Consider the following 16,042-nt stretch of genomic DNA (forward strand, 5'->3'; position numbering starts at 1 on the left):
TGATCTATCACTTTTGCCCACGGTCATACAAACAATCTGTACACATTCTCTGGGACATAGTTTACTAGAGATAAATGGACTTATCCAAGGTCAGCATTTTGTTCCCGTAGTGTCCTATCAGGAAAGGAGGTAGATAAGCACCAGGAAATCTTAAAAAAAAACAATTTAGTATAGGCTGCGCAGAGACTTATCCAGCACAATAGCAATTCCCATACCTTATTGTCATATATATATATATATATATGGTTACATATTTGGGTATAGAATGAATTAGCATCACACTGTAAATAACCTATCCACAGACAATTACCAGAATGAAAACCTAATGATATCATTTACATCCAGACCAACCACTGTTTTATGGCGCATCCTTCCGTTTCAGCTCTGATCATTTGCTTCTCCAATTATAAGTGTAACACATTATCACAGCAGTGAATTACATGTGATTGTCTACTGATGAATTCCATAGTGTTCACTTACATAATGATCCCCCTTTAGGTTTAGCTACACATAGATATGTGCTATTCTACAGTATATAACAAAGTTGTACAACATGTTTAGAGGGGATGTCTTTTTAAATAAATCTGTGTTTCAAGACCCCATTTAGGAAGAGTGGTGAACCTTGGCCATGATTTCCACATTGACACAACTCTTTATTAATCTGGTCATCATCCAATGTTAGTTATGCCGACCTAATATGTTTAACATACCGTACTTAGAATTTGGAATTTGGCTGAATGCTTTTCCGGCTTAATATTTTTTCTTCCAGGACTGGAAATGTCGGAATGAAAATTGAAATGGAAAAATGGAGATTGGAAAACTCAACCCCAGTGGCGTAACTTGAAGTTGATGGGCCCCAGTGCAGGGTCTGTGCCAGACCCTTGACTGTAATGTATGGTTTATAGTGCTAGTTTTCTCATATGGGAAAGTGGCCCCTTATAGGCCCCTTAAGCCTCTAGGGCTCAGTTGCGACAGCACCCACTACACCCCATCAAGTTACTCCCCTTCTCAAACCTTTCTCACCTCTGACATTTGTTTTCATGCCAGTTATAGAAAATTGCCATACATATTAGATGGTTGGCCAATGACGCTAAAATTGAAGCCTCTTCAACATTAATATGTATGGCCAGCTAGCATTTCATTCCATTCATTCTTTTACATGCAAGATTTGTACATATAATTTTCTAATTATTCTAGGACTATGAAAAGTGGAACATGTTTTTTTTCTTGGAGAGGCTTTCCAATCCATGTATGCCCCACATGCGGATCCTACCTCCAGTGGACATGTCATGAATAAGATGGGAATATCCCTTTAAACTTTGGCATATTCATATGGCTCCACTTACTAAAGCACAAGTCATCAGTATAAAATTTGGTGAAGCTCCAACAGCAAACTGCTCAATCTGATATTCAGACAGGAGTATATAGGATACAGAACCAGAACTACTCCTAGCTTCTTACTGCTTACTCAGTATTGTTTTAGATTTACTGTATGTTTCTCCTACAGTTGTATAATACATCAATAGGAAATAATGGACACAATGATTATACAATTGGTTATTGTATAGAAAACAATAATATCTCACCTGGTCTGGACCATTTACAGGAGGGAATAAAACCTCAGTTTCACCAACCAAGCTTTTCAGCTGTGGAAAATTTAATGGCTTCATGAAGGTGAAATCATTTTTATCAGACATGGTAGAATAACAGGACTTGGGACATTGTCCCTGGGGATCCATAGGACCCATTCTAACTTCCATATATTTCAGAGTACCATCCGGGTTCAGACGAAGAGTTGGATACTGCCCTGTATAATGGGTTGGTGTGGATGTATCTCTACAGCAAAATCCACCACCACCATGATCTTTTTTCAGACATTTTATGAGCAGTATTGTAAAAGTGACGAATGACACACAGCTTATAGCCACAAGAGAAATGATTAAATACATGGTCATTTCCGACTTGTTTGGTGTGCTCTGGAATAAATCCTTGGACTTCATATTTTCTTGGACCATACCATCATCTAATGTGACAATGATTGTGACCGTGGCAGACAGAGGTGGTTCTCCATGGTCTTTGACTAAAATCAATAAACTCTGCTCAGGATTTTCATTTTCCAGAAAACTACGGGCTGTTCTGATCTCCCCGTTTTGTGAAGAAATAGAAAATAAAGATGAGTCGGTAGCTTTAGCAATTTCATACGATAACCATGCATTGTGGCCAGAATCTAGATCCATGGCAGTGACTTTTGTAACAAAATATCCACCAGGAGATGACTTGGGAATCTTCTGTTGGACAGTGAATTCATCAGTATGTTCCGGGTAGAATATTCTGGGAGCATTGTCATTTGTATCCAAAATAAAGATGAAAACTGTTCCATTGGAGAACTGTTTTGGAGATCCGGAATCTTCAACTTTTACATGGACCTGCAAAACCTGGACTTGTTCAAAGTCGAATGAACGTTGTGCATATAGACCACCAGTTTTTGTATTGATGTATACAAAAGAAGATATTGAAGAAGATCCTTCAACTTGACTGTCAATGAGTGAATAAACTAAGTTTGAGTTCTCACCTTCATCTGGATCAGAGGCAGATACTTCCACGAGAAGTTGTCCAGGTGTGTTGTTTTCCTGTATGCCAGCAGAATACATAGCTTGTGAGAATGTAGGTTTGTTATCATTGATGTCTGAAATTTTCAATGTGATTGTTTGCTGCGTCCTTAGTGGAGGAGAACCCATATCACTGGCTATCAGATCAATTACATATTGAGATACAGTTTCTCTGTCTAGAACATCATTGGTCACCAAGGAGTAATGGTCATGTGAATAAGTAAACTTAAAAGGTAAATTAGAAGGCAACTCCAATGTCACTTGCCCATTTGGACCAGAATCTTGATCTTTCACTCTGAAAAGGCCAACAACAGTTCCCACTGCTGTATCTTCAGGAACATCTGTCATTAAGGAGGTCACAAGGATCTCAGGAGCATTATCATTGACATCATCAATTTCTACTTGGACAATACAATTACCTTCCATTGCAGGTACTCCTCTGTCTTTAGCTCTAACCGGCAACTCAAAAGAACTTGTTTCCTCATGATCGATAGGTCCAATGATAGAAATAACACCAGTCTTTGGGTTTAAGGCAAACATTTTTTTAACAAAATCAGGCATGTGGTCTTCAAAGGAATATTCTATTTCACTGTTGACTCCTTCATCGAGATCAGTGGCATTAAGTTTTAACAACACGGTATTAGGAGGAGAATTTTCCTGTACATTAATTTTATATAATCCTTTATCAAATGTTGGTGCGTTGTCATTTAAATCCATAACAATGATGTTTATTTGGGAGGTTCCTGATCGAGGGGGATCACCGCCATCGACAGCTGTGAGGATCAGATGATGTTGATCTACTTCTTCTCTGTCTAAAACTTTCTCTAATACTAGTTCAGGAATGAGAGTTCCATCACTACGTTTCTTTACAGACAGCGAGAAATAAGGGCTTGAGTCCAGTCTATATTGTTTAATTCCATTGGAGCCTACATCTAAGTCGTGCGCACTTTCCAAGGCAAATCTGGCTCCGGGACTTGACAATAGTTCTGTAATTTTTATAGTCCTTTCAGCATTCGAAAATATAGGAGCGTTATCATTGATATCCACAATTTCCACCATGACACGATGCAGTTGTAGAGGATTCTCTATCACTACCTCCACCGGTAGTAAGCAGCTTGTGCTGGCTCCACATAGGCTCTCCCTGTCTATCTTCTCATTTACAATCAAAGCTCCATCTTCCCAGTTCACAGCAAAATGTTTTCTGCTTCCCTCCGTCCCCATCCTAAGTCTACGCTTAGACAAATCTGTGATTTTCAGTCCCAGATCCTTAGCTACATTTCCAACTACTGTCCCTGGGTCAGACTCCTCCACAACGGAGTAGCGAAGCTGCCCGGAGACCCAGCCCCAGCTACAAAGGAAAAAGAAGCACTTTACTTGCCATTTCCAAGTCTCTGCTGAGTTGTGAATGTCCATAACTTAAACCTTTCCTCCAAGCAGTGTAACTGCAGGCACAAAATCCACATGTAATCCCTGGAATGAAGTCACTCCATAGTGTAAACTGTAGCTCCAAACCATAGAAGAGTTGTATCCAACTGAGGAAATACATCCACGGGCGGGATTCTTGTCACAGCCCGAGCTCTCCCTTCTGTGTTGGTGGAGGAAGGTCTCACAAAACCAGAGGGGAGAGAGAGGATGACAGCACAATGTCTGTTATGTGCAGCAGCGGAGGATCAGATGTCAACTCTGCCCTCTACTGGTCAACACTATCAATTGGTATACAAGGATAATTTCACTTGGTGCTTAATACTGTACATGCTCGCATTTATACAACATACATTCCAGTAGATGTTGTATGCAATATATTTTGAATTATCAAAACATTTAAAAGTTAAAGACTGTTAAAAATATCTGTATGGTAATAATAAATAATACAAACAAATAGAACATATACTGTATATATTTATAATATGCATTGATGTGTGATTTTACACAAAAAGGAACACAGATATAAAAAAGCCTTTGAGTAATTAATTGTAACTTTGACCTTTATGACTTAATTCCCCACAAAATAGACTTTCAACACCGAATGGCAATACATACTGAGGTCACGTTAAGGTATATTATATCATCAGGTTATAATGTTAGATGGGAAACGACTTAATAAAATGTACCCGATAAGACTATAGATACAATATAAATGACACATATGGTCTGGGTTATATATCATCTACTGAATCCTTGGTATCATACATGCTTTAGGCTATTTAGACACATTAATGAAACTGAAAGCACACTATTCCTTTTTTATCTCTGACTTTGGTTAGGTCTGAGAACTCTGTAAACCACATGACTTATGGTCTGTTACAATATCACAACTACCCCTGGCTTGTCAGAGTTTTTTAAGGTGTTTTTCTACAATAACATGTCAAGGCTGTAGGTCTGGCTTCTTAAATCCCTGGAGAACAGCTGTTATCCCTGGGGACTTCTACATCAGCCCTGCAGCGGCCACTACTGGTGAAATGTAGCATTGCATACTGGCTATATGAATGAATGTCATGCCAGGTTACATGAGCTACCGGGCCTGAGTGACCGATGTTATGTACTGAAAGATCATATAAAAAGCTACATTACAAGCCCTTTACCACTTTACTGCAACTTTTATATGCTTTGAAATTAGAAATAATATTAAAAACTGATTCATGACTTAGCACTGACTTTACACTATTCACAAGTCTCATTACACTAGGGTCATTAATTCAATAATGGTAGAATAAAACCTCTGTGAATGTGTAGGCCACCATATAAAAAGATACAATAGAATGGGTCATCAGATTCAGTTTGGGTGCTTGTGAAAGCATGGTCCTGGATGTTCTACTGATTAGTAGGGAGAAGTGGGGTGGTAGTGGGGGTAACAATTGATAACAAGGTTTCTTTGTATTCTGATTAGAGATTGCTCCTTTCATTCTATATGGGACATCTTCAGATATTAGCCTACTGCACCCCTTTAAAGGAACTTTACCATTTGTTTTCATACATTGTGAACCAAACATACTCTGAGAATGCTGTAGCGACACTGGTCCAGAAACATATCTTGTTTCATCTCTGATCCAAGTGATTTTGCTCAAAAAACAATTATAAAATTCAGGGCCTAGGGAAAGCTGGGTTGCATGCTGCTTGCCATTCATAAACACATTACATGGAGCTTCCTGAACTGTCCACGGGACTAATCAACCGGAGCTGGATGACTCATACACAGCAGCTGGGGGATGGTGCAGCGATTTATTACTTCTGTCTGACAGGGACAACACAGTGTTTACATTATTCTCTGCAGCAGTAAGAGGAGAAGATCCGAACCAGCCACAGGAGGCGACAGAGCCTCTTTATCATAATTGTATAATTGTTTTTTCAGCAAAACCACTCAGTTCAGGGATTAAACAAGATATGTTTCTGCATCAGTGTAGCTACAGCAGTCTCAAAGTATGTTTGATTCACGATGCATAAAAACAAAAGGTAGATTTCCTTTAACATTAAAGTAATTCTGTAATATAGGAAGATGGATGGAAACATATTGTAATGTTATGGTTGCACAACACAGAAATGCATTAAAATCTCAATTACTTTGCTGTTGCTACAATACACAGTAAATTGCTAGTAATTCCACAATAGAAAATCCTTAGCATATCCACAATGCGTGAATATAAACTACATGAATCAGGATTGAGCAGTGATGAAGATCAGACCACCTAATGTACAAGTGTGGGAAGGTATCAGTTACCTCTCCATCTATTACAGCTATACAGTATGACCTTTGACATGGGGGAAGGTTACTGTCATTTTATTGTTATTGTGTAAGGGGTTGGATTTCATTCTCCTTCTTCAGAGTTGTGGCATGTTCTTTCTGCCAAGTGTTGCCATTAAGTGATCAGGTTACCAGGACATCTTATTATCTGCACACACTTCTGACCACACAACATGAATGTCTCTCTCGTCTCATTGCCATGATTTTATATGAGTTTTATCTATACAAAAGTTATAGCAGCCCATAACAGCACAAGATCAATCTGACCCACCACAGGCCCAGAAAATCCTCTATTGGACCCTTGTTCTAACATTACAATAGGCCTCGGAGGACCAGAATTAGACTGGCTACTATTTCCTAGGTGTCAATGTTAGGTAACCCCTCTTATTTCTCTAGTGAACCCAAGAAACCCAATCTGACATTGGATTTATAGCATTGTATTGCAGGGCTTTGTTACTTTGGTAGGATATCAAGTTAGGTCCTTTCTTCCATTACTACCAAAACAGATTAGAGTTTATCCAAAGTGAAAATCCATGTAATTGCTGATGATCGTTTTGTCATAGAAAGACTTTTCATATACACCTATTTAAGAATAATACACATTCTCCCACAATAATGTAAGCTGTGAGCAGAGACTATGCAAGTATGGTAGAGTTCTACAGATATTCCACATCGTAAGGAAAGATACAAACAAAATTGTTTTAGATGTATTTACATGGTCAATTGTTCACATTATTTTATCACCATGTGCGATAGTCATTATATCGAGTATCAGGTATTTATTGGCCTGTTAATCATTTATTGTTACAAAGACGGTGGTCCCTAAGATGATTATGGTCCTCAAACATTATAAAAAAAGTGTAAAAAAAACCAGCACAATACTTGGTATTTGGTAACAAACTATCCTTCTGTAATCTATCCAAAAGACCAACAACAAATTTTCCACAAAATCAGTTCCTCCATGTGTTATGCATACTGGCCATCCTCTTTGAGATGACCATCCCTATAGAACACCCCAATATATAATTTTGGGTGGTTGTTTGTAATTCAATCTTAGAACCACTTTTAAACATTTTAAATGCATCAAAACTGAATTATAGGAATATGAGGATTTGCAAAAAAAAAAATAAAAATAAAATAATAAAGTAAAAACTGCCAAAAAGTGCAAAAATGTAACAATTATTACCAATATGGACAAATTAAGAGTTTCCTCAAATTGTATATAAAAGATAATCACACTACTACACATAATATGTCTCAACTTTGTATAATAGATTGTAAGTAAATTACTGGTTATCTCACCTGATTAGATTCATTGAACCCGAAATTACCAGAGACCATCTCAGTCTCATTGACTATAGATCTTAGCGTGGGAAAATTAAGAGGTGTCAAACATGTGAAATCCAGTTTATCAGCTGTAGGAAAGCAGGGTTGGTAGCATTGGCTTTGGGGGTTGGGGGGCTGCATCCTAACCTCCATATACTTTAAGGTCCCATCTGTGTTCAAGTGAAGTGTTGGCTTATATTGTTCTGTGTTATATTTAGGTTGAGGTCTTGTTCCACAGCACATGTAGCCACCATAACTAGATTCTTTCCTTAGACATCTCACTATCAATATGATAAATGTAACTAGAGAAACTAGACTAATGGCCGCCAAGGAAATGATTAAGTATAGGGTCATGTTATCTTTGCTAGGGGAAGTTGAAAGAAATGTTTGAGACTTGTGCTCCTGTAGAGTTTTGTCTTCAAAAGTTAGAATAATAGTGACTGAGGAGGACAAACATGGTTCACCATGATCTTTAACCAAAATAACAAGTTTTTGTTCCAACTGATCGGTCTCCTGGAATGGTCGAGAACTTCTAATTTCTCCCGTATGGGGAGATATTTGAAACAAATATCGATCTGTAGCATCTTGTATGTTATAAAGTAGCCATGCATTACGACCTGAATCAGAATCCAAAGCAGATACTTTTGTAACCCATACTCCAGAAGACGTAAATTTTGGTATCTTTTGATGAGAGGTAAAATCCCTGGCATATTCAGGATACAATATCTTAGGAACATTATCATTTTTATCCTGAACAAAGATAAAAACATTAGTGGTTGAAGAGAGTCTCGGAGAACCTAAATCTTCTACCTTCACTGTTACATGAAGCACCTGGGTCATCTCATAATCAAAGGAACGTTGGGCATAGATATTTCCATTGTCACCGTTTATGTAGATGAAAGTTGATACAGGAGATCCTTCGATTTCTGTGTCCACAAGTGAGTAAACCAGATCTGAGTTTAACCCCTCATCTAGATCAACAGCAGAAACTCTGCAGAGTAAACTACTAGGGTCATTGTTTTCTGCTATGAAAGCATTAAAATACTTTTGTGTAAAGGCTGGAGAATTATCATTGATATCTGAGACATTCAAATTGATCGATACATGGCTTTTTAGTTGAGGAAAACCAAGATCTGAAGCAATTAACTTGAGGGTATACCGAGAAACTTTTTCTCTATCAAGAAGTTCATTTGTTATGATTGAATATCGGTTATTAAATTGCTTGATTTTAAAGGGCAGGTTAGGTGTTAATTCCAGATTGACCTCACCATTTTTTCCAGAATCTTTATCTTTTACACTTAAAAATCCAACTGCTGTTCCAACCGCTGCATTTTCAGGCACTGACTCCACCAGAGATGTTAGAGAGATCTCCGGAGGGTTATCATTAATATCTTCTATTTCAATAATCACAAGACAACGGCTTTCCATTTCTGGATTCCCTTTGTCCTTTGCTCTGATAGATATCTCATAGAAATCAGCTTCTTCATAATCAACCACACCCTTGACAGAGATTTCTCCTGTTTCTTGGTTTAGGTCAAATAATTGTTTTATGGAGTCCAATGTATGAAAGTCAAAAAAATATTCAATTTTTCCATTGAGACCTTCATCTAAATCTGTGGCGTTCAGTCTTAATATAGATGTTTTGGGGGTTGTGTTTTCTGGTAAGGTCACCTTATATGTAGAATGATCAAAAACTGGAGCATTATCATTGCTGTCAAGAACAATAACAGTAATTTCAGAAGTCCCAGATTTAGGAGGCTTTCCGCCATCGACAGCAGTGAGGAGAAGTTTATGACTTGCTTGTTCTTCTCTGTCTAAGTTCTTCTCTATAACCAACTCTGGAAACATAGTCCCATCCTTTCTTTTCTTTACAGACAAGGTAAAATATGGACTAGAACTGAGCAGATATTGAGATACTCCATACGTGCCTGTATCTAGATCTTGAGCACTTTCTAGGGGAAATCTGGTGCTAGGACTTGCTAGAGCTTCTGAAATTCTAATGGTTTGGACATTTGTGGAGAATTTTGGAGAATTATCATTAATATCAAGTACTTCTATTTCCAAACCAAAAAGCTCCAGAGGTTGCTCAGTTATTACTTCTAGAGTCAAGAAGCATCTCACCCCAGACCCACACAAGGTCTCTCTGTCCAGTCTCTCTTTAATTATCAAGTCTCCATTGCCCTGGTTCACAGAAAAATATCTAGAGGTCTTCTCAGAACCCAATCTCACCCGTCTTGCAGAAATATCTGCAATGTTCAGCTTGAGATCCTGAGCTACATTTCCTACTAATGTCTCAGGATCTGACTCTTCCGTAATGGAATAATGAAGCTGCCCAGAGACCCAGCCCCAGCTACAAAGAAAGAGGAGAGACAGTACTTGCCATTTCCAAAGCTTTGAGATGTCCATAACGTAAATCCTAAATCACCACAGATTATAAACCATTGTATAGTCCAAAAACAGCAATTGTTTTGAGATTTTGATCGAAGCAAAAACAAAATAGTAGATCCATATTTCTAAAATACATCCGCAAGGTTTTATCCGCGCGGCAGCCACAACGTCTGTGTTGCTGATATGCTGGAGAGGCGATTCACTGAGACAGGGGGAGGAGTTTATGAGATGGGCAATCCTTTTGTTGCAAATAACATGAGTGGTTGGTTATAATGCCCTCTGCTGGTCAAGTGCAATTATTGCAAGTGTTAGAACTCCTAGTTTTAAAATTCATATTCAGTGTTAATTGCTATGTTATTTAATTATGTTATTTCATTATCTATTAAACAAATATATATATATTTACACGAAGTAATTATATATAATTATATAAAGTAACAGACAACATGCTTTTCAGTTCATTTGAGAGAAATATGCAAAGATGTTGCAAGTAAAACCATTGTCTCTTAGCTACAATGTAAGTCATGTAACAAGTAGTGATGACTGGACCTTTTTAATTTAAAAAAAGCTGCCCGCTACCCAGATCCAGTCCCCAACCAGTGACTACAGCGATCTCTGCTGGCACCAATTGCAAATGTTAACTATTTAAATGATGCTGGCAAAGTCGCCAGTGGCAATCACATATCACATTCATAACCACAACTGCACCATGACGTCATAAGGGAGCAACGATCCTCCCTAAAATGGCAGCGCCACTGGCAGGGAAGTGCTGTCGCACACGGCTGGGTGTACTTAAACATACTTTTGAAGAGTTAACGCCCCAGATTGGTGCTAATGGTGGTGGGTTGAGGTCTTTTCAGTTTGCGACCACTCAACACTAGTAACAAGTCATTCTTAATGTTTATGCGGGCTGCCTTATACTGCAAGGCATTTTCCTTATCCCAACCTGAAAAAAGTATTTGCGTATTTCCCAAAATCCCCCACTGTAGGATGAATAGCTTAAGTCACCGTATGTTTTTATTGGCAAAGTCTCCTTAAGGCGCTTTCTTACTTCACGGACCCAGTTAATTTGATAAAAGAAACCCTAAACCGTACATCATCACATATTTGTGCCAGTCGCGTAGAGGCCCTGAAATAATCGGAAATGCTAGCTTAGCGTAGAATAGACGCTGCACAGCCACCTGCCCCGATACATCAAGAGGCTTTTGCACTGTGAAAATGCAGCGGCGGGCCTGTCATGATAAATATGCCCCAATGTCTTCAATTTGGCCTCAAGACAATTTAGGTGAACAACTCTTTAAACATTGTACTATCCAACAGACATCTATGATTACTGTAGGAAAATACAGTAATTTCATCCATGACTACTGTTTTTGTGTAACCTAAAAGAAGTGGTTATCGTGTTTGGGCCTACGTTTTAGATTTGGACTTTCTTTTCTCTTTCAACATCCAAATATGATGTACGGTTTAATGTTTCATTTATCAAATGAACTGCTAGCATATCCGATTTATTTCAGGACCTGCGTTGTTTTTCACATCCGTGGTTCAGTGATTCTCACGGATGCCTAACTGAGCCATTGATTTCTATGGATGCTTTCACATTGTCTTTTTTCTGTGGTCTGTGGAAAAAAAAAATTAAACCTGACTGTTGTTTTTCACTGATGCAGATCCCGGAAAGTAATAGAAGTCTATAAGTTTGCAGAAATTTACAAAAACTGATGGGAAAAGGGTGTTATGTATACAAAGCAATGTTAAACCTTTAGGTTTTTTTTGCGGACGTGGAATCAAAACAGAAGCAAAATGGAGACAAACCGCAACAGATGTGCAACAGACGCATGGCACAGACCAGAATGAGAAACCACTTTTACTGTTGGCTATACATACATACATTTTTCTTCAATATTTATTCATTCATTCATTCATTCATTTAACATGTACTATCTATTTCTACATAAAAGTTCCCCCCATCCTATGCTGAGCTCTCATTAGTGAATGTCCCGAAAAACCTGTGTAATCTCTATTCTTAGAAACTGTAATTAGCCCATATTTGTCCTCCGATAATTTGTATGATTCAAATCATACATGGTTGTATATTATCTAGAATTATAACTCTTACTGGAAACACAATCTGTGTCTACAACATAATGATGTGACTGTCTATATAACTTTGTTAAATGAACTGTCTCGTGAAAAACCAGCAAATAAAACTCTGACTAATGAGGCCTCCAGGGTTTGTAAAGCTGTCAGGAATCCATTACCAGAATAAAACTACTAAAGTAGTGAAGCTTGTTGACGTTTGCCTATATATATATACATCCCAATTGTAGGTGTTCTGTAACTATTTGTCTTCTATAAATCAACCAGTTATTGGACTATGATTATTCCAATGTCCATTGTATGCATCTGGCTGTAAATGTGGAATTCTTTCTGTGCTAGAGGAGACAGAGCTGCTCTTGTTTGCTTCCCCTTCCCTGTTGCATAGAGCTTCTATGTCAGTGGTGGCGAACCTATGGCACGGGTGCCAGAGGCGGCACTCAGAGCCCTTTCTGTGGGCACCTGGGCCATCACCCCCAGCACACCGGACAGGACTCAAAGAATCTTCCTGCAGTACCAAGCAACTTAAAAGATGCTGCTTTCAGTCATATATTTAAGTGATACGTACTTTGATACCTGGGTATGTAGGAAGAGGGAGAATGAGTAGACAGGGCCAAATTATCTTTGGAAGACCTTCTGCTGGCCCCACAATTCTCTGTGTACAGAGGGACACTGGAAAGAAGCTAAAATGATGTAAATTTTCCATCTTGTCCTCAGGAGGCCAATATGATCGAACGTTGTTGAAGATCAGGGAGCAATAAGTTACTTCTTTAATTTTTGGTTGGCACCTCGCCATCATTGTTCTATGTGATCTGATATCTCAGATTCTGTTTCTCTTGCTAGCAAGATGGAATTTAGTAGAGATTTTATTGTAAATGGCAGATAAGAAGGGAAGGAGGATGATAAAAGGCAAAATAATTGGAAGAATAAGCACTTTGCTTCTTTATATATTAGATGATTACAGTATCTTATTTTTACTTGTAATATTACTGCTATATTCACATTTCATTCCCTCTGTTGTAAAAATATGTCAGGAGAATTCTAAATGTATCCTAACAACGGAGGACTACAGCATATTCCAATTTATGCTGATACAGTGGGATACGTCCTCAGGTATGTTTCCTCCCCTGCTGAAAGCAAAAGGAGGAAAGAACATAGGAAACAGTCATAGATTTATTGTTGCTGTTGTCCCAGATGTTTCCCAAGTTACATAACTTATTTAGAAAGTTAGAATACCTGGGGAAACACTCACATTATATGATCAGCGGAGGCCAGGGATGGAGGCCATACAGTTGCAGCTTTCTTGGCATACATGTTAAACGTGTCCAGAAGACACAATGTGAACGCAGCCTAAAATATCTAAGGCTTCTTGAAACTTTAGAGACCATTTAATTGTCAACATTGTGCCAAGCAGCATCTCATTCATATGATCATAGGGGAGAATTTATCATACGCCGTCGTTTGTGTAATTGTGCAAGAGAAATCGAGATTGTTTCAATGCGTTTACGCCAGAAAAATTGCGCAGAAAAAGTACTAATAAATGTCCCCCATAATTTCCATCTTTACTGTAAGATTAAACCATTTACCTAGGAACAGTTTTTTTTCTCCTGGAAATAAGATTACAGAAACTGCCAAGATACACAATAATTTACCTAAAAACACTGAGCACACAATTGGTACTATATCAACTCTGACATGAACCAATTTGCTAAAGAAAAGAAAATAATAACCACGTTTAGTAGTTGAATCATTCCATCCCCATCATAACCTATGAACTATATGCATGAAGTGTTTATAACTAATTGTAACATACAATATTGTGATAACATCCACAATGAATTCCCCATGCTATAATGCCCCCATCATGAATTACCCCATTTAATTACAAAACTGTGCCAGCAGTACTTAGTAGTCACTGCTATGGTATATTTATTTCCTCTTTCCCACACACAGGAATTGGCAAGGAACTGGGCAAGGGCAATGCAAGAAAAATCTCCAGCTCTGCATTTATCTTTTCACTGTTAGCAAGTTATAATTCTTGATACATCACATCATTGAAACTTTATGATTCCAAATTCGAGCAAATATTTCAGTACTAAGTTGGAACATGTAAAAATTAAAATTTTCACTAAATCACTAAAATACAATAATAAAAAATTCTGCAGTAAAAAAGGATAAAAAAGTTAAGATCAGATTATGTATATATGCTTCTTTGTCTTTGTCAAAATAAAAAATATTTTGAGAAAAACTATAGGAATTAGGATATCCTCTCACCTGATTGCTGCCATTTACCAAGGTATTAGAAGATGAAGGATTAGCGTCACTAACCAAATCCTTCAACTGAGGAAAATCAAGAGGTTTCATAAAGGTGAAATCATTTTCTGTTGCTGAAGGAAAACAGGGATAACACGGTCCCTGAGCTTCTGGTGGAACCATTCGAACCTCCATATACTTTAATGTTCCATCATTGTTCAAGAAAAGAGTTGGTTGATATTGATCCACACAGTGGTCAGAATGTGATTTGCTTGGTTGACAAGCCCCGCAGCAGCTGCTGCCATCCTCCCGTTTCAGACATTTCCAAATCAAAATGAAAAATGTAACAAGTGAAACCAAACTAATGGCAACCAAGGAAATGATAAGATACAGTGTGACATCAGTAGTTGGCTTGAAATTTGTATGAAGATCTGGAGATTTAGGACTGTCAATCACCACACTGTCTAATATGTTCACAAGCAAGGTAACCGTAGTTGACAGAGAAGGTTCTCCATGATCGCTGACTAAAATCACAAGTTTTTGCTCTAAAATATCTACATCTTCCAGTCCTTGAAGAGTTCTTATTTCTCCTGTGGCTTCAGAAATTTGAAACAATCTAGAATTTGTGGAATCAATAATCCTATAATGTAGCCAAGCATTACGACCTGAATCTATATCCACTGCAGACACCTTTGTCACCAGATATCCAGCTCCTGACGATTTTGGTAACTTCTGCTGAGGAATATGCTCTCCTGAATAACCTGGATATAACACAGTTGGGTGGTTGTCATTTGTATCCAGAACAAAGATAAAAACAAAAGCCTCGGAAAATAATCTCGGAGATCCAGAATCTTCAACTCTCACTGTAATTTTTAAGACTTGAGTTTGCTCATAGTCAAAGGAACGTTGTGCAAAGATCTTACCACTTTCTGAGTTTATGTACACAAGAGATGATATGGATAACCCATCTATCTGTCCATCAAATATAGAGTATGCTAGTTTTGAATTAACCCCTTCATCTGAATCTGAGGCATACACTGTACATAATAAACTCCCAGCCTCATTGTTCTCCTGAATGAAAGCATTGTAAATTGATTGCTGAAATACTGGAAGATTATCATTGACATCTGATATGTTTAGGGTTATTTTTGTTTGCGTGTGCAATGGAGGAGATCCTAGATCAGAAGCCGTTACGATGATCTCATATTGAGCCTGTTTTTCTCTATCTAGTTGGCCATCAGTTACCAGAGAGAAACGGTTATTAAGATAATGGAATCTAAATGGAAGGTTTGGGGAGGTTTCTAGTTGTATTTCTCCATTCCTACCAGAGTCCTTGTCTTTGACAATCAAAAATCCAATAAGAGTACCCAAGGCGGCATCTTCAGGGACAGCATTGGAGGCAGAAGTAAATAGGATCTCAGGTGGGTTATCATTTTCATCCTGTATTTCCACTTGAACAATACAGCGCCCTTCTAGCTCTGGTGTTCCTTTGTCTACTGCTCTGATAGATAACTCCCAGTATTGACTCTCTTCATAGTCCACAAGCCCCTTAACAAAAATCTCACCAGTTTGCATGTCTATATCATACAAAGCTTTAGCTGATTCTGATGTATGATCATCAAAAGAATATTCA

At 38.0% G+C, this 16,042-nt stretch overlaps 1 protein-coding gene and 1 long non-coding RNA gene across 51 annotated transcripts in view; one reads left to right on the forward strand and one right to left on the reverse strand.

Annotated features, from left to right (window-relative positions):
• LOC140126348 (uncharacterized) overlaps positions 1–891 on the forward strand; it is a 193,843-nt gene extending 192,952 nt beyond the window's left edge. Inside the window, exon 6 of the long non-coding RNA XR_011854806.1 lies at positions 770–891. This is a non-coding gene — a long non-coding RNA (uncharacterized lncRNA). The remainder of the gene's footprint in view (positions 1–769) is intronic.
• LOC140126346 (protocadherin gamma-C5-like) overlaps positions 1–16,042 on the reverse strand; it is a 431,655-nt gene that overhangs the window by 46,759 nt on the left and 368,854 nt on the right. For 2 of the 50 annotated variants that reach the window (XM_072145689.1, XM_072145685.1), the window contains exon 1: positions 1,587–4,240. The exons of 47 other annotated variants lie outside the window; for them this stretch is intronic. In XM_072145689.1, coding sequence (XP_072001790.1) covers positions 1,587–4,022 — 2,436 coding nt within the window. In that variant the 5' untranslated portion in view covers positions 4,023–4,240. Of the gene's footprint in view, positions 1–1,586; positions 4,241–7,650; positions 10,236–16,042 lie in introns of those variants that run through there. One more of the 50 variants, XM_072145694.1, reaches the window with a different exon arrangement.

Source organism: Engystomops pustulosus, chromosome 4, assembly GCF_040894005.1.
Source record: "Engystomops pustulosus chromosome 4, aEngPut4.maternal, whole genome shotgun sequence".
Taxonomy (NCBI): domain Eukaryota; kingdom Metazoa; phylum Chordata; class Amphibia; order Anura; family Leptodactylidae; genus Engystomops; species Engystomops pustulosus.